This window comes from Carettochelys insculpta, chromosome 1 (assembly GCF_033958435.1).
Source record: "Carettochelys insculpta isolate YL-2023 chromosome 1, ASM3395843v1, whole genome shotgun sequence".
NCBI lineage: Eukaryota > Metazoa > Chordata > Testudines > Carettochelyidae > Carettochelys > Carettochelys insculpta.
The window spans coordinates 59,857,369-59,876,724 of NC_134137.1; the positions used below are offsets into that span (position 1 = coordinate 59,857,369).

At 39.9% G+C, this 19,356-nt stretch overlaps 1 protein-coding gene across 1 annotated transcript in view; it reads right to left on the minus strand.

Annotated features, from left to right (window-relative positions):
* Positions 1–2,674: 2,674 nt before the first annotated feature.
* Positions 2,675–19,356, minus strand: part of FOXO1 (forkhead box O1) — a 105,231-nt gene continuing 88,549 nt past the window's right edge. The window contains exons 2-3 of the mRNA XM_074987070.1: positions 7,172–8,528; positions 2,675–6,551 (exon numbers count right to left, since the gene is read on the minus strand). Coding sequence (XP_074843171.1) covers positions 7,185–8,528 — 1,344 coding nt within the window. The 3' untranslated portion in view covers positions 2,675–6,551; positions 7,172–7,184. The remainder of the gene's footprint in view (positions 6,552–7,171; positions 8,529–19,356) is intronic.

Below are 19,356 nucleotides of genomic sequence, written 5' to 3' on the forward strand. Positions count from 1 at the left end.
AATAAAGGGGTAAAATTAGAAAGGTCAATTCACAAAATGAGTTCAAAAGAGCTAGAGTCATAAAGGAAAGGTGGAAAACATTCTACAAACATAACAGACAGAAGAGGAAGATCAAGGACAGGGTGGACCCATTGCTCAGCGAAGAGGGAAAAACATTAGCAGAAAGTGTGGAAGTAGCAGAGATGCTAAATGATTTCTTTGTTTTGATTTTCACCAAGACGACTGGTGGTGACTGCATGCCTAACTTGGGGAATGCCAGTGAAAATGCAGTAGGTTCAGAAGCTAAAATAGGAAATGAACAGGTTAAAATTACTTAGACAAGTTAGATGTCTTCAAGTCACTAGGATCTGACAAATTGCATCGTAGAATAATGAAGCTCACTGACAAGATATCACAGCCATTAGCTGCTTTCTTTGAAAGGTCATGGAAGGCAGATTCTAGAAGACTAGCACTGTATGAGCCCCTTTTCCAATCTCGAAATAAAGGACAATCCAAGGAATTATAGACTACTCATCTTAAATTCCGTACCAGGAAACGCAGTGGAGCAAATAACTGAGGAATCCATGTGCAAACATCTGGGAGACAAGATGACTGGTAACAGTGAGCATGTATTTGTAAAGAACAAATCATGTCAAACCAACCTAACAGCATTCTTTGACAGAATAAACTAGCCTTGTAGATGTGGCATATCAAGATTTTAGAAAGGTTTTTTGAGGCAATTTCACATGACCTTTTCATTAACCAACTAGGGCAATACAATCTGGATGGAACTACCCTAAGGTGAATGTATGATTGGTTGATTAAACATTCAAGGAGAGTAGTTACCAATGATTCACACTCATGCTGGAAGGGCATACCACGTGGGATTCCACAGGGATCTGTTATGGGACCAGTTCTGTCCAATATGTTCTGTGATGGTTTAGATGGCATAGAGTGTACACTTATAAAGTTTGTGGATGATACCAAACTGGGAGGGGTTGCAAGTGCTTTGGAGGATAGAATTAAAGTTCAAAATCATCTGGACAAACTGGGAAACTGATTTGAGGTAAATAGGGTGAAATTCAATAGGGGCAAATACAAAGTAACCCACTTAGGAAGGAACGATCAGTTGAACATGTACTAGAAGTAATTCTTTCTACCCTGTTTTGTGCTTGTTGTTTGGAATATTGTGTCCATTTCTGGGCACCATGGTTCAGGAAAGATGTAGACTAACTGGAAACATATCTGACATAAGAGCAACAAAAATGATTTGAGGTTTAGAAAACATGATCTATCAGGGAAGACTGAAAGAACTGGGTTTGTTTAGTCTGGAAAAAACTGTTTGGGGACACAATACCACATTTTGAGTGTCTAACATGGAGGAGAGAGAAAAACTATTCTGAACCTTTGATAAGACAAGAAGCAATGGGCTTAAATTGCAGCAAGGAAGGTTTAGATTGGCCATTAGGAAAAACTTCCTGTCTTAAGAACTATTAACTCTTCCAGTATTAAGAACTGGAATAAACTGCATAGGGAGCTTGTGGAATCTCCATCACTGGAGACCTTAAGATTAGCTTAGACGAATACATCTAGGGTGGTTTAGATGGTTATTGGTCCTCTCCAGAGGGCAAGGGACTGGAATTGATGAGCTCTTGAAGTTCTAATTGTTTTTAGACAATTGATTATCTAGCTAAAACAGAACAACATTCCTCCCAATCATTGACTTGAAAAGTGCAAGAGGGACATAGGGAAAGTAGAAATATGGAACGGCAAAATGAAGGAAAGGGTAAACATGTCCTCTTCTTCAATCCTGCTCATTTTAAGATCAACAGATATTTTTACAGTGATCTGAATAAAAGTTGAATTCAACTGTTTCTATAATCCTTCTCCCTTCCCCTCCCTTTGCAGAGCTCTGAGAAACTTGTTGCTTGGTTTGTACAGAGAAAAGTTATTAGTTACCTAATAAATCTGGGAATCAGCCCCTCAGACCAGTTTGGAAACACAACCTAAATAACAAAAAGGGCCATATGTTGCTCTCCTCATTCATGGGCATTGCTGCAATTAATTATGACATGACTATTTGCATAGTAAACCAACCACAACTTGGCCTATAAATTGCAGTTATTATGGGAGGAAAAACATTGTTGACCAGTAGGGGTGTGAAAAGACAGAGGAATGAAGAAGATAGAAGTGAAGAAGAGTAGGGAGAGATAGGAGTAGGGAAATATTAGGTTAACATGATTTCTTTTTTTTTTTTTAAAAAGAACAATTCTTCAACAGGGTAATTTGAATAATTAAGAAGTTAAGCACAGCAGAAACTTCAAGCTGTTCACTTGGAACCACCATGCCCCAGGCTAATAAACTTCAGATCTCTGGCTTCAGAAAATTGCTATATCGCTTCCTCTTCTATTTCAGAATTTATTCAGCCACGTTGGTTATTTCTGGGAGTAAACAGCCTCAATTTATAATAATCTGCTCTCTCTCTTTTTTTTTTTATATAAGGATTCTGCAGTCAATCCACCTCTGCTCCTCCCAAAACCTGTTTCCAATATTACCGCTAATGACTTTAGGATCTTCTCTGTAGCATGTGATAATTTAAGAGTAATCCCTTCCTGTGGTTTTATGGTAAGATTTTGTTTCACATTTTCTAAAATGTATCACACAATGTTCTAATACACTAATCACCATCTCATGTCATAGCAATTTTATTAAAAGCTTATACTTACAAATATGCATTCTGATGGGATTTCAGGAATTTTTGAAATTTTCTCTGAACTAGGCTTATTGAACCAATGGCAAAAATGTTTGAGCTGTGTAAAAACAGCTTCCAGCAACAAAGTATTTCTACACAACATATCTTGTCAACTCAGACATGGATTCTTCTTGTGTTTAGTCTCATAGACTTGTAAACAAGTTAGTTTTATCACAGTATGTTGTGATAAAATACGTCTAACACAGCCTTATTAAGTTACTGTACCTGATACACTTCCAATTCTAGAAGGAATTCCAAGAGATAATTCCCCTTACATGAAGTACTGGAAAATTTGTTACCTATTTTGCAGTTAGTGTTTGCTTATTAATATGGTATCTTGCTGAACTACAAGACTTGGTACCATGAGGTATTTTTCCACATAAAACTGCTAATGCCAACAAGATTGCCAAACTGGGATTATTAAAAATATTAGGCAGTAAGGAATGTAATTATTACAGTGCCTGAATATGATAACCACTAATCACAAGTAGAATCCTGGTACAAATCTCATTCTCAGTGTACAATAAAGGACAAAAAGGCTTTTTAACATAATTTATATACATTTATGGCTTTATACAAACAGTAAAGGATTGTTCTTGTGTCTGCAGGTACATCAGGCACTTCTCTGAAAATATCCAAATACAAGCCTTAAATCTGCGATGTTACTGAATAAGAGCAGTGAAACACAGGAGAACTGTTACACTACCCACAAATAAAATAAGCCATATTTACAAGCCATTCTCTCATGATATTGCTGGTTTGTGGAACACCCTCAAAAAAGAGGCTAGCTTTAATGTCAAGTTTTCCTGTTTGTTTGCATAAACCACCCTGCATTTTTATGTAATGATTACAAAAACCATGACATTTTATCTAAAATCAGTTATAAATTAAGCTTCCTAACAATTTCATCATGGAACTCTGAACTTCAAATCAGTAAAAAAAAAAAAAAAAAAAAGTATAGCATATATCCAGTGGTTTAACAAGTGCAAATTTTATACTATTTTATCATTGGTCCAATTTCATGTTCTCTTCTTCCTAGGGATGCTCTGTTGACCTAAGCCAACAACAAGCAATACAACTTTTTCTTATAAATGCAGACAATTTGTCAGTTTATCAAAGCAGAGCTTTCCAATTAATACATCTACTACCTAAACATATATCAAATAGCTATATTATGGAAATAATATATCTTTATATTTAAAATATCTGAACAGCTTTATAATACAATATACTTTTAATAACAGTACAAACCAGAGAAAAGTCAAAACCAAAGCTGCATAGGTAAGATCATTTGCACAATTCACAAAGCAATCATTTACAATAATTCTGACAAACTAGTTTACTCCAAACATTCGACACTTTTACTGAAAAGAATTTATTACCAGAGGTCACATAATGTTTGCTTTCAAGACAGACAACATACCCTTCATTAGATTTCACAGTATGCTACAGTTACAAGCAAAAATATTAAAAAAACAGAATACAAAGAAAATGTAGAACCAAAAATTCCCATCATTTATAACTATCCATTCTGATAATGATTCAACAGGACTTCCTGAAGCCTCTTTTAATTAAGGAACTGTTGAACTCAAACTTACCATAGCTATAGAAAAAAAAATACGTTTGCATACACAGAAGTTATACAGTAGCAATAAAATAAGTAGTAAATTGCTAAATGTGGCATGTTCAGCTCCTGCGCTAGAGGGTCTTTTTGCACGTAAAATTGACACATAAGAAGGTCAAAAGCTTGTGTGACTCAGAAGTTTGCTTATTCTAGCCAAGGTCCATTGGAGAGCAAAAATTATGCATGTGAACCAGAAAGGAGGCTCTTTGGCAACTGGTCCCACAGCGTCTTCTGCTTGTGCCATGGTGAAGAGCTATGACCACATTTAGCTATCATTAATTTGATAGGGTATATATCAACCAAATCTAGATTGTTTCAGTGATCTGCCAGCACTGAGTGCACACTAATTAATATCACAGACTAATTTTTTTGGTTAATATTCCCGCTCCTGCCACATCCTAGAAATAAACATGGAGAATCACAACTGAGAAGATGGGAGGTCTATTGGTATTACAACCACTTTCCAGTTATGGGTCATTTGAAAACAAAATTTATTTACATTCTGTGGGCCTATTGTAAACATTGGAAATATTGTAAGTGAAGTATAAAACTCCTTTTTTTTTTTCCTGTTTGTTCATGTTTTAATATAGAGAATGTGCGGTAATCAGGGGCTGGCGGTGAGGCTTCCTCTCCTCATCCATAAAAACACAATTTAACTATGTAAATACAGCAAATATTGACTAAGTAAAATCCCAGTCCTGTAAAGCCTCAAATAGTTGTCAGTGGACCTAAATCACCTGAAAGTGAAAGTTTGCAGCCTTAGTAACTGAAGCTATTTTGTGTGTTTGTATCTTTGCTGCTTCACCAATTACAAACCCTCCCCACCCGAAATGGAGGACAAGTAAGTCCTTGGCCTGAAAATATTGTATAATGAAAATTTTACCCCCCATGTAGTTTTAAAGTAGCAATTTTAACCCCCTAAAATAAGGCATGATACAAAATGCTGACCAGCCCTAAAATTAATGCTAAATACAAATGGACATTCTGTCATTCACTTTCTTAAAAATGTGAATGTTCTCAAAACATAGGTCCTACCTTTTGAATCCACAAACATTATGAGACCTCCATGAAATAAATACAACATGGAGCATTGCACAAGCATCTAATAATGAATACTTAACACTTTGTGGTAGTCAGAGTTAAAATGGTAATAGAAACTGATGAAACTTCTAAAAAATGCATATATAAAACCCATTAAATATTTCCTTAACACAAAATGGAAAGTATCTATGTATCACTGTTCTGCCAAAAAATATGGGACAGAAATGTTTTATATTCAAAGTACTCATTAAGCTTTTTTCTTTATTAGCACTCTAAAGTGCTAAACAAATAGGTAAAAATGTTCTCTTCATCCAGTTAAAATACTGTATACATGAATGCTGCCAGATTTTAGATTCCTCAAATTTTTAGGTACATTATATAACAAAGTAGACTTTACTGATAAGAACAAACTACCTTTATAACCATGCCAAATATTTTTTCAAGTCCAACAATAACATTCATTAATCTGGAAATCAGACCCACATATATTTTTGCATATACATTTTACATACTGAAAACATTGGTAACATAAATTGGCATTTAATCTACCTTTTATTTTGTTTTTGTTCTGAACATTGGACTGCTCAAAGATCTTAGAAGGTTCTTATTTACCAGGCCTCTCTTTTTTCATATGAAATGTTTAGCAATTTTAACAAATGCAAGGCAGTTCATATAGCTACAAAACAAAGTCCCGGGTAATCTCACTTCATCAGTTCAGCAGAACACAGATAACATTTATAAAAAGTTAAACTGACTTAGGGCATGAGACCACCACAGTATTACAAAAAAATTATCATTTTTCTTGGACCAAACAGATATTCTTAAAAAACAATTCTCCATCTACAGCTCATACTGTACAAAAACCGAAAGCACAACATGATGCAAAAGTATTTTCTGTGATTATATGGTGTAGTGAATTTGGCACTTCAGAGTAATGAAATTTCCAATGGCACAGTTCTTATCTACAGCAGCACATAACCTGCAAACACTGGGCAAACATCCTGTACAGGAAAACTCTGTTTGCTGCCAACTCTGACGAAAGGAAAAAATGAAAACAGTTTTATCAAGAAAATTTAAAGGATGGTGAAGGACATCTTTGGACTACTTTTCTCAGTTCCTGTTGTCAGACAAGTCTGAAGAGTTTTAAATTGTAGCCTGGAGGTGGGAGAGAAAAAAAAAAAAACACACAAAAGTAAACCAACAATGAAACAAAAACCCAAAATTAACGTTCACAAAAAAACTATATAAAATATGTACTCCAGCAAATAGCTCTAAGTGAGATGAAAAGCAAAAACTTCCACTTTTTATATCAAAAAGTGGAAATTATATATACACATACATGTGCATGTGCACATAACTATTTATGCACATATGTGAAATGGCTAGATAACTAAAACTACTACTCTGGCTAAATAGCTATTAGGAATCCACATTAAGTGGTCTCTTTTTGTGCATATAGAGGAGTGGGTACTCAGCTAGCTCCCTGCCCCTCCCCACAAATCCCACGGCTGGGGCTGCCTAGGTGCCGCTACTCAGTACCGGCAAATACCAACAGAAAAAAAGCACTGACATTATGCATTCTCATTGCATATGCATAAGTCTAACATAAATTTACAACTAATTATGTTGCATAAATTGCTAACTTTTTTAAGTGACAGTAGATGTAGGTACATGACGTGAAAACTTTAAGCAATTCCAAATCTGTTATAAACTACACTATTCCTTTAAACTATTTTCATAGTTTGTTTTTTTTTTTAAATAGTGTAAGTACTTACCTTATACCGACTCCTAGCCTGACACCCAGCTATGTGTGGTGGTCTTTACACTGTGTGGAAAACTTTGGTTAGGCAACACACTGTCAAAATTAAAATCTAATGTTTCTCCATCCATAAGGTCATTACGAATAATTGACTCCATATCACAGTCCAATCGTTCAATTAACATGTCATCTAAGTCACTGGGAAGCTTCTCCTGATGGAGAGAAACAATCCCCACTCTTCCATAGCCATTGCAACTGTTAACAGCAGCATAAGGGTTCATTGCATTCATATGCATTGAGTGACTCATAGGCACTTGTAATGAAGTTTTCACTGTGGACAACCGATTTAAACCTGAACTATGTGACATGACATTTGCTGTATGTGACAAGGCACGGCCATTAACTGCCACTGTTGGCTGATTACGTCCTTGGTGCGGGTGGGCATTGGGAGTCATCATTTTGTTGTGGGGTGGTTGATTACCATATGCAGACATCACTGAATTTGTGACCATCAGTGCACTTTGGCCCAACACTCTACCACTAGGTTGAGAAACACCAGTGTCTACTGATGCCAAGATATCATTGTGCGGAGGAGAATCAGAAGTTAGTAACTCCTTCAGGAGTCCTACAGGACAGTTATATTGGCTGATCGTTCCATAGCTTGATTTACTTTCTTGAAGAGTTTGCATAGGCATCTGGGACAAAGAGTTCATGCTAGCTTGAACATATGTAAATTTTCGATAGTCTGGATTTGGTGAACCAATACTGGTGGTTGATGACGCAAACGAATATCCAGGTGTTTGCTTCATCAGTGTAGCTGGTGAAGACTGGGTTGATACAGTCATTGATGTGCTAGGTGACAAGAGGTTGAGATTATCCAAAAGATTCTCCATATTTTCAGAACTGCTCATCTCCGACAGGCTGGGTAGAGTAGAAGCCATTTTGGTTGCTGATGAAGGGTATACCATAGAGTGCACATCTCCATCTCCAAGGTCATCTTGTTCTGGCAAGATTGGAGAAAGTCTTCCACTAATCGTACTAGCATTAGAGCTCGTTCTGGGTCTAAAGGTACTCCAGTTATCAAAGTCATCATTACTGTGAGAGTTGGGGCTTGCAGGCCACTTTGAAAACTGTGATCCTGGGCTGTCACTATTTCCTTCTTGGCCTGGCTGAAGGGCTGCCTTTTTCTTGGCAGCTCTTCCTCTGCTTTTTGCAAACTTGCTGTTGTTGTCCATGGATGCAGCTCTTCTCCTTGGCGACTTTCCACTCTTTCCTCCTTCTGGGTTAAGCATCCACCAAGAACTTTTTCCTGTTCCCTCATTCTGCACCCTGATAAACTTGCTATGCAGTGACAAGTTATGACGAATGGAATTCTGAAAAATAGAGAGAGAGAATAAGAAAGGGATAGTGCTCTCTCCCTCTCAACATGCAACATTTAAATGAGCAAGTCATCCTGATGCTACTTGAGTGAAAGCTGCTATCAAAAGATTTCTGTACGAATTACTGTGCAAAACTTAGTTTCCAAAACCACAGAACTTTTAACTGTTGTACCCAGTATCTTTTCTGAAAAGGAAGACTTTCCTTAACACTGTTAAATTCACCTACATTTCAAAACATTTTGTGCATCAAATCTCCTTATAAACACAACCAGTGGAACTGCTAGCTGGTTCTGCTAGAAAGCCTTATTTAGTGATTTTAACTCCCTTACAGGAAAAAAGAAAAACCCCTTCAGTGTTTCATTTAGTTTGGAAACATAAGTGTAATAAGTTTGAAAAGGTGCTAGTTTAGAAACACAGGTATTGGTTCAAAGCTGGCTTAAATGAGGTAGCCATGCTTAGTCATATAACTTGTATGGTTCAATTGCACTTGACATGATAAAAAGAAAAAATGGCACAAGCCAGAGGCACGATAAGAGGACACCAAAACCAGAAGAATTTACTGAAGAACTGTTTCTCAACTTGATTGTATGAGTCTCTGCTAATGTGCAGCCTGCATTTAGACAATTTAATTAAACAAATGGGAATTTTTTTAACCCAGTACATGATCATGTTCGGCATGCCCTAAAATGGAATCCTCAGGGGAAACGTAGCCGAGGAAGACCCCAAACAACATGGAGGAGATCTACAGTCACAGAAGCACAAGAACTGGGATATTCATGGGGCCAGACTGAAGCCATTGCCCAAGACAGAAACAGGTGGAGGAGCCCTGTGGATGACCTATGCCGCACTTGGGGTTCACGGGTTTAACTAACATGATCAACAGATTCATTTCTATCTATCTATCTATACCATCACACATTATATCCTGCAGTAATTATATCACTACTTCAGGATGGTTACTTCTGAACAAAGCACATCTGAATATTTATACTTTTATGACAAAATATTTATTAACACAACCCTTTATTCACCAGATTAATAATGATCCTTTACAAAAATACCTAAATGCAGGGCCTCATATGAGATTGGATTCATTACAAGCAAAACCTATTTTTCTATACAATTTCTCTTTTATTTTGAACAAAACTCAAAAATTTGGCTAAACCATGGGGTTGCTGTAAGACAGAAATGACAACAAAATTCAGAGTTTATTAATATCTGGCTGCTTCTACACTACAACTCTACCATCAGAGGTGACGTGGTAATAATGCAATTTGAAGCAGGCTAATGAGGCACTAACATGCATATTCAGTACATCATTAGCATAACAGTGGACACGTGAATTTGAAAGTGAAGATTTTGAATTGCAGATTAACAGTGTAGATGGGGGCGGCTTCAAAATAAGCACCCCACTTCAATATTCCCTTTCTCCAATCCAGTTCTGTGGGAGTAAAGGAATGTCAAAGAGGGACGCTTATTTCGAAGATGCCACCATCTTCACTGTCAATGTGCAACTAGAAGTCTGTTCGAGCAGCCGTCATTATGCTAATGAGGCACTGAATATGCACGTTAGTGCCTCATTAGCCTGCTTCAAATTGCCTCATTATCATGGCACTTCCAACGGGAGAGTGATAATATAGCAGCAGCCTCAATGTTGTGGATAGCACTTTAAGCTAAAGCAAAACCCAGACTCCAACAATATAATCATGTGTACTCCAAGCCTGCAAACCTACATAAGCAGTCCCTGTTAAACTCAGAGAGACTATTCACATACATAAGTAATTTCAGGATCTAGTCCCACATTAAACATATAAATATCATAGTTGCCAAACAATAAGGAAAGAGGGAAGGCAAACAGCAGAGAGGAAACCTGACTTTAGAGTTAAACTTCATCCTTCTAACCACCTTTTTCTCCATGAACATTTTAGTGTATGAAATTAACCATTCCAATATACAAAGGCAAAAGAATTGAAGATGACTGTATTTCTGCAAGGTGAATACCTTCACCAGAACCACTGGAGACATGAATGGCTTCAGAAAAATCACTGACCCAGGAGATCCCCAGCCATTCAGAGGGGAGACGCACTGAAATTTGTCTTAGCCTTGACCAAAGCCCGTCATTCCTACTGAAGGCCAGAAAAGAGCAGTGAATCTACTGAAATGTTCCTTAAGGAGCTGAAGGCATTGCTAGTCTAATGGAAAACATGATTCCTCAGAGGATCCAAAAAAATATTAGCAAGCTTTCCAAGTATTATTCCTCAAGTACATGAGCCAAGATCAAAGGGGAAATGAAGCAGCAGGTATGAACCCAATAATTTTGCACTCCACAATAGGAACAAGGGAGGGGACAGCATCTCCAAAAAACATGCTCACGCTAAGGCCATCCAGCTGCTGGACAATAATGGGTGGAGGACAGACAAGACTCTGGCTGCAGTCTCTCTGGTCCTGACTGACCCAGTGAGCTTTATCTTCTCCATAGACTGCTGAAGGACCCCAACCATGTTTTTATTACTATGGTCTAGTTGACCTTCCCCAGCTGTGAGCTCATCTGTCAGAAACTGGGTGAATGGTCAAAATCTTACACCATCTACAACAGTGAATACCGACAGAAAAGGTGACAAAGGATGCAGAAAGCCTGAACTAGTGCAGATCAGAGGGCTTATCAATTAGATCCAAGGGCTGTCATGACTTGCCAACAGCTGAAAGATGGGTTACAATTGGTGCACTGGATATTAGGCCCAATGGGTAGTCAAAATAAGGTATGAGACGATGGCTTATTCTGCTCATTACCCCTTCTTAGATTCTTTAAAAGACTTTCAGAATCAAAATGGATGCCTTAAGGATGCCTGAGGAAAGGCTGGAAGGCCTCTGTTTTACCTGCGACCCTGTCACCTTTCACTGGTGAGCCACAGGGGTCATCCTGACACCCTCAACTCAGGACACCTGACCAACGCTGCTGGATCACTGAGAACCATGGACTGATACGTGAGAGATTCTGTTCTGTCCTTCCTTCCCTTGTGTGTTCCTTTCTGTCCTGCTAACCTCTCCCCCCGTCAGCTTTTCTTCTGATTCTAAGACCACTGGCACCAGTGCAACAGAGCAAGACAACCCATCCAGCCTGAGGAGGACTGGCGAAAGAACCACCTAACTAAGGTTGCCAATTGTCTAATCACACCCCTGCCACTATCCTTCTTCACCCACTTCCCCACCCCTGCCATTGGTTGCTTCCCCCTGCCCACACTTCATGTTCCCTGGGCTGGGGCAAGGGTTGGTTTGCAGGAGGGGGCTCCAGGTTGGAGGCTGGGCTGCTGGTGAAGGCTCTAACCAGGCAGTTTTTACCTTGGGTAGTGGTAAGTTCCCCTGCCTGTCTAAGCCGCACATTGCTACTGGAAGTGGTTGGTGTGTCCACCTCTTATGCTGGGGGGGACATGGCCCTGTGAGCTGCCCACACCCACAGGCACTGTTCCTGCAGTTCCCATTGGCTGTGATTTCCAGACAATGGGAGCTGTGGAGTCAGTACTAGGGACAGAAGGAGTGGGTAGAGACACCACCCCTTTTCATCCCCGCAGGGGCCCCCAGGGACATGCTGGCTGCTTCCAGGTAGGGAGCTTGCTTAGCCTTGCTGTACAGAAACCTCCCAGCAAAACTGGGAAAGTAGGAAACCCTAAATCTGACTGGGGCAGCCACATGACATGCCACACAGGGAAGCATGCCAGGGTCTAGAGCAAGAGCAGTTGTTAGCAGTGTGGCAGCTAAAAGCATCTTCCTGTGAGTGACCAATGCATGAGGAAGGTCGATAAAAACCCGCAGCGCTCCTCTCCCTTTACTGTCTCTTCTTTCCCCTTTGCTTCTGTTTCGTCAAGGGGAGGAAAAGCAAGCACCTGTCACAAAGACACCTTAACATTTTACAGCAGAACCCACAACAGACCACCTCACGAAAAGACTAACCAGTATCTTCTCTCTCAAAAAGGGACTTCTAATCACAACGACTCACACTGAGCGGTTCTGCCAAACAACCTCACTTCCAAAATACTTTGTTTCTCTTTTGATTCTCACTTTCACGTATCCTAATCACTACATTCCCAAATTCTGGTGAGACATTACAACACGTTTGCCATGGAACTAAGGTGGCTGAGGTCTGTGTACTCAAAACCCCAAGGCAATTTAAACTGTTTAGTGTTACACACTGACAGGGTCATTTTGGTACCTTTGACATTCTGGGTCCACTTATTCCACTGAAATTAATACAGTCCACCCTTTACTCAATGCTACCGTCACTCAACTAATGACAAAAATCTCACTACCTGTTGCTACATCCACATGAAAAATGTTAACTCCCTGACTAGGCTGAGAACAGAGGAGACAATTAGATTACTGCTGCTAAACCAATTGAAGTCTATAGCTGCTATGAGACCTGTCAGAGGAGTCTCTTTACGGGCCTTTGCCCACGGAAGCTTATGATCCAAAATAACCTGTCAGTCTATAAGGTGCCACAGGACTCTTGCTGTTTTTGAAGACACAGACTAACTCGGCTACCCTCTGATACTTTATGGGAGAGGCTCTGTCACATGTGGAGAGGAACAAACATTGATTTCCCAACTCTGACTCAAATCTCATATTCCAGCTCCTGGGCCAAAAGAAAACAGCTTCAGGAGAGTGGGCTGTTCTCCTGGTCTGTCTGAAATAGAAAGACAGAAACCAGTAAGGGCCACAATATCTTCCTGGCAATGGCTCTAGCAACTCCGGGCATCTCAAATGTCAGCCTGTCCCTCTTCCTCCATGCAATGGCAGGCCTACACCCAGGCAGAGGTATAAAATATTGCCAGTGAGTCAACAGTGACAGGCTCCTTTCCCATTCTAGCTGCTGAAGAGGCCTTCAGGATCAATTAGCTTCGTTTTGAAGTCTTGAGAAGCCTAACAAGAATAAGATGCCAAAAACATGGCTGGAAATGAGAGACACCACATGGCTGCAGAAAATCTAGAAAAAAAATTAGAAACAAAAAGTTTGCATTGTTTTTTAAAAGGTAAGAAGTGGTCAAATTTAATATACCGTTAATATTAATGCCAGAATTTCCATCCTCCATTGTGAAGGGGATTTTTTCCCCTCCATTTTAAATCAAGCTCTTGAACCTGAAAGAGTTCACATGAGGATGTGTCCCTCTTTGGCATGCTACAGCTCTCATCCCCAAACCAAGGATTTGTACTCTAGTTAGAACAGCGGCAAACACCATTTCTAATCCTCACATAGGGACCAATCCTGCTAGGTGGTAATGCTGCTTCTGGATACTGTGTATCTCTGAACCACAATCATCTTTACTGGGAGTTAAGGGTTCTCAGTATCTTGCCAGTCCCAGATCAAATACATTCTCTCCACCACACTTGGCATCATAACTACTAACTATAAGTGAGTGGGAGCCAAACACAACTCCTTTGGAGGTCCAAAATATCAGCCATGAGATGACCATAAAGTTCAACATTCTACAAGCTGAACTCACTGCATCTGAAGCACTCGAGTGGCAACGTCCCATTATCAATAGCATAGATCAAAATACTGAACGACTGGTTTCCCATGTGGCAACAGAAGCAATCGTTTCAAGTATCTGGATTTCCCCAAAAACCCAGACAAAGCCAGTCCTTTATGACTTTCCCACTTTTAAGATGTAGCTCAATTAAAGACTAATAAAATTATAGATTTCAAAATGTTAAAAGTAAGTTTTTCTGTAAGGCTGTTGATTAAAAGCCTCCAGCACTTGTTAATTTTGATTGTGTTTTGTAAACTTATTCCATCTTGGCACAGACTGATTGTTTACTATCAAACAAATGCATCAAACAAACAAAACATTAGGCCATACAAACGCAGCAACATTTAACTCCTCTCTCCCTAAAATACAAAGAGTTAAATATTTAAGAAATTACAGCAATTCCTTAGTCATCAAAAATGTTATAAACTGATATTATTTTACTGAGGACATCTGAGGTCACTCTTTGAGTAAGAGAGCTGTCTCCTAACTTTGCCAACAATAAAAAAAATTTTCCTAACAGGAAAAAGTTTGCAGCACAGAGCTTGTTATATAAATTCCTGTTTTTCGTAGCCAGCAGGACATTAAAGAAGCTACGATTTACTAACTTGGAAAAAGTGTTGAAGAGGTAAATCTTGTGAAAATATGCACTGCTGTTAACGATGTTGTGTCTACAGGCCTTTGCCAGACACAAACATGACTGATAAAAGTATAGTTTCACCAATGGAACTTGGCAGCAAGATGAGCAAGTGTGGCTGTCATGAGGCATTTGTTTCTGAACCACCAGCCAACCTCCTCTGTATAGGTTTTTTTGCTGCAGATGACAAACTGCTTTTGTTAAGATTTATTTTGCAGTAAAGCCTTTACACTCGATTTGAAAGACACGAAATGCAAATTCTATTTAAACTCGTTTTTTACGTGCACAACCTATGTATGCCAGCTCAATTTCAAAGCACACGAACTAGAATTTTATCAATAGCTAATTAAGAATATGGTCAAACTGCTGCCACCTGTGGGGTGCGCCTTGGGATTGATTCTACATTTGTGATCCTAAAAGAAAGTTAATGACGCCTCCAATTCTATCCAATCTTTGGGGGAAAAAAAAAAAAGGGGGCTCTGCTATTTTTCAGTCTAGAGATCATTTTTAAGATCATGCTTACCCTTGTTTACCAATCTGAGAGTCAAAATGTACAGCTATAACTAACAGATAGAGTACTGACTTCATAATTAGCAAATAGCTAATAAGGTATAGGAGAGCTCCTGGAAGCTATTTGTCTCTATCAATGCACAAATTTTTCATTTGTAATTTAGCTTACCTAATTTGAAAGTTAAGTGTGAAAAAACCCTCACTCTCCCCTTTTCCCTGTGCCACACTTTGCTCAGCAACTAATACAGTATAATGAATTTAAGGCAACGATATGTAAACGTCTTAAAAACAAGAAAGCAATCCAAAACTAACTGGCATATGCCTGAAAACTATACTTTCCTTCATTTTCCAAACTTCTCTAAAGGGAACATTTGGGAGAGTGGGGGTAGATTTCAAATTGTTTACAGAGTAAATTGTTCTCTGAAGTCCTCTTTTTTTGGTTAGCTGTGTGAAAGGGGGGACTTTTATGAGAATATTTCCATGGCAGTATATCTGGATTACTAACCATGGACAAGTCTTCAATCCGAAGAGAAATATGTACAGTTAGGCTGGATTTATTTTCTACGTACAGAAAGACAATGCAAACATGGGTTTGAAGTAAGAAAGATAGATAACTTACTCTCCAATAACTATAAAAACAAACAATTCATATCTCCAGATTAGCGGAACTGCTATGGGCACCCACATGGCCCCACAATATGCTAATATATTTATGGCTGACCTGGAACAACGATTCCTCAGCTCTCGTCCCCTATTATCCCTCCTCAACTTAAGATACATTGATGACATCTTTACGATTTGGGCCCATGGTATAGAGACTCTAGAAGAATTCCACAGAGACTTTAACAATCTGTACCCCACCATCAACTTATGCCTCCATTACTCCACACGAGAGATACAATTCCTGGACACTACAGTACAAATCAAGGATGGCCTGATGGGGACCACAATGTACTGGAAACTCACTGATCGCTACACTTACCCGCACCCTTCTAGATCATAACTAGATCCATTGTCTACAGTCAAGCCCTCAGATACAGTCGCATTTGCTCTGATCCTACTGACAGAGACCAAAAACTACAAGATGTATACCAAATATTCATAAACCTGAATTACCTACCATGAGAAATAAAAAAACAAATTGACAGGGCCAGACGAATACCCAAAGCCCAGATACTCCAAGATAGGCTCAAAAAAGCCAAGAACAGAACACCACTTGTCATTACCTACAGCCCCCAACTTAAACCACTGCAACGTATTATTAAAGACCTACAATCTAGCCTTACTCAGGATGCCACACTCCAGAAGGCGCTAGGTGACAGGCCTGTTCTCTCCTACAGACAACCTCCCAACCTTATGAGGATACTCACCAACAGCCACAGTCTATACCGCAGGAACACCAGTCCTGGGACTTTTCCTTGCAACAAAGCCCGCTGCCAGCTTTATCCACATATCTTTTCTGGAGATACCATCACTGGACCTAACCAGGTTATTCACAGAATCACGGGCACATTCTCATGTTCCTCAACTATCATCATATATGCCATCATGTGCCAACAATGCCCAGATGCTTTGTATATTGGACAGACTTCAAACTCTTAGACAAAGAGTTAATGGGCACAAAACAGACATAAAAACACTCCTGATCCACAAACCTGTTAGTCAGCATTTTAAGGGAGTGGGCCATTCTGTTAATGGCTTAAGAGTCTGCATGTTACTGAAGAGAAATCTTCACCACACCATTCAAAGAGAGGCTGCTGGACTCTCTTTCATATTCAAATTCAACACATTGACATGTGGTTTGAACCGAGATTGGAATTTTCTGAGTCACTATACGGGCTCTTTTGCATAGTTGGCTTAATCTAATTCTTGACCCCCACCCCCTTCTGCCCCTCTACTCTCTGATTTGTTCACCCTGATAATTTTTTTTCTGATTTGTCCACCATGATTACTGTTTTTGGTTCTCTGTGCCTTAAATATTGAGTCTGTTCTGGTATGGCTATGTTCTGAAGAAGTAGGTCTGTCCCACAAAAGCTCACCTAATAAATTATTTTGTTAGTCTTTAAAGTGCTACTTGACTGTTTTTTTGTTTTGCTATTACATAGACTAGCATGACTCTCTCTCTGTTACTATCCAATAACTATGGTTCTTCGGTTACAGGAGAGGTAGCCATGTTAGTCTGCATCTTCACAAAACAAAAAAGCAGTCCTGTAGCACTTTAAGGACTAACACCACAATTTATTAGGCAATGAGCTTTTGTGGGGCAGACCCACTTCTTCAGATCTGGAAATAGCTCTTGAAGAAGTTGTCAGTATGCATCCCACCATAGGGCCAACATGCATCCCACATGCATAAGACTGAAGAATTTTGAGTTAAGATTACACATAAGACTCATGCATGCACCCCTGTGCCACCCTGGGACATCCTACAAGTCTATAAGGATGAGTCAGCCACAATCCTTTCTCATCTCCCTCACAACTGTCAACAGCCTGTCCAGGAATGCCACTGGAGAGCGTGCGCTCTACCTGTTCTCAGCATGCAATGGAGGTTGGATGCTAGAGAAATGAGGGGCAAACCCAATACAGCCCGTTGGTCCCTGGCAATTTGCCACTCAGGTATGGCACATTTGTTTGATACTCACCAGTCGGTGCCATTCTTGACGGAGAATGAGTTGAGCCCTATATGGAGAGCTCACTAGCCTTTCAGTAGTGTCCCCTATGGACCTCAGATGAGAGGGTTCTTTGCTTAAAGGAGGCAAGTACATATACCCAGATGATGGAAGGAAAGAGCATATTTCCTCTTGAGCAGGCAGTAAGATAACATGGTGCTTTCAATATCAGTCTGCATTGGTACAAGTAAGTGTCTCTGCACCAAAATAAACCCAGTTCTTGTAGGGGCACATCAAGTAGCTTTGGTTCTGGTGTAGGTGTTGACACGGCACTGCTAGATCATTGGTACTGGGCTTGGCGTCCCCAAAACCACTCTATCACCAGATCACTATGCCTCCTGGGGCTTAGCAGGTCTCTCTTCTGAGGCCTAATGACAAGACAGCTAACTGCATGAAGACACTGAGCAGCACCTGGCTTCTCTACCTCTGTGTTTACAGTTGCCTCCCCTGGCTTTGGACTTCACTATCGGAGCTGTCAGCATCTGCTTTGGTGCTGGTGTTGTCTGCTCAGCCAGTGGATTCTGCGTTGATGCTGGTATCAGGGCGAATGTTGTCTTGGGTGACATCTGCCAGAGAGGAAAGTGGACGAAGCTGATTTGTCCACTACCAGGCCTCTGGCACTTGTCTTTTTTCTATCTGAAGAAACATCATCAATTGTTCCAGTAAATGAGGCTTTCGGTGGCATTGGAACATTTTTTATGGTGACTACACTAAGGCCATTAAATAAAATGTAAACCCTGGATAAGATGGAAACCACTTTAAGTCATGGGTGCAGCGGCACCCCATCACCCCTAGTTCTAGCAACATGGTTTCAACTTCCCCACCTTGTGACTTACACATTCTCACCAAGAACAGGAAGGTATACTGTGCATCTACTCCTTCTACAGGACTCTTCCAGACAAACGAGTACTGGCTGAGATCATTTTTCCATGGAATTAATCCATTAGATGAACGTCAGGGGCAGGGCTCGGAGCTCATAGTCATACTATTTCCCATGCTGAAGTGTCCTATATGTAACTGCCTATAAGCAGACTAGAACTTGGGACCTCTGGATCTTCATTCAGTCACCTCTACAGTTTGAGCTAAAAGGCAACAGGCTCTCAGCTTAGGCCATAGAGGACAGGATGACCTCCTGAAGTCCCCTCCAGCCCTAGAATTCTATGATACTCATTCTCTCTCTGTGAAGTGGTTTGGGTGCTACTACATGGGATAGTGAATCACACATAGGTGTGTGGGTCACATACACACAAAGTCTTATGAGAGAGTGGGGGAGCCCTGATCACCTATTTTTAGTCCAAAAAGGTCAAATTCATTCACAGCAATTCTTCACCAATAAAAAGAAAAGAGTTGAAGAAGTCTGGAAAGATCTAATTGAGGTTACAAATGAGCACACACCACACACTTCCTGGCTTCTGTATTGCTGCCATGGTTAGTAAGAAGAAACTGTGGATCATAGCTGCCCTGCCCTTTAGGCCCTCACGCAGAAAG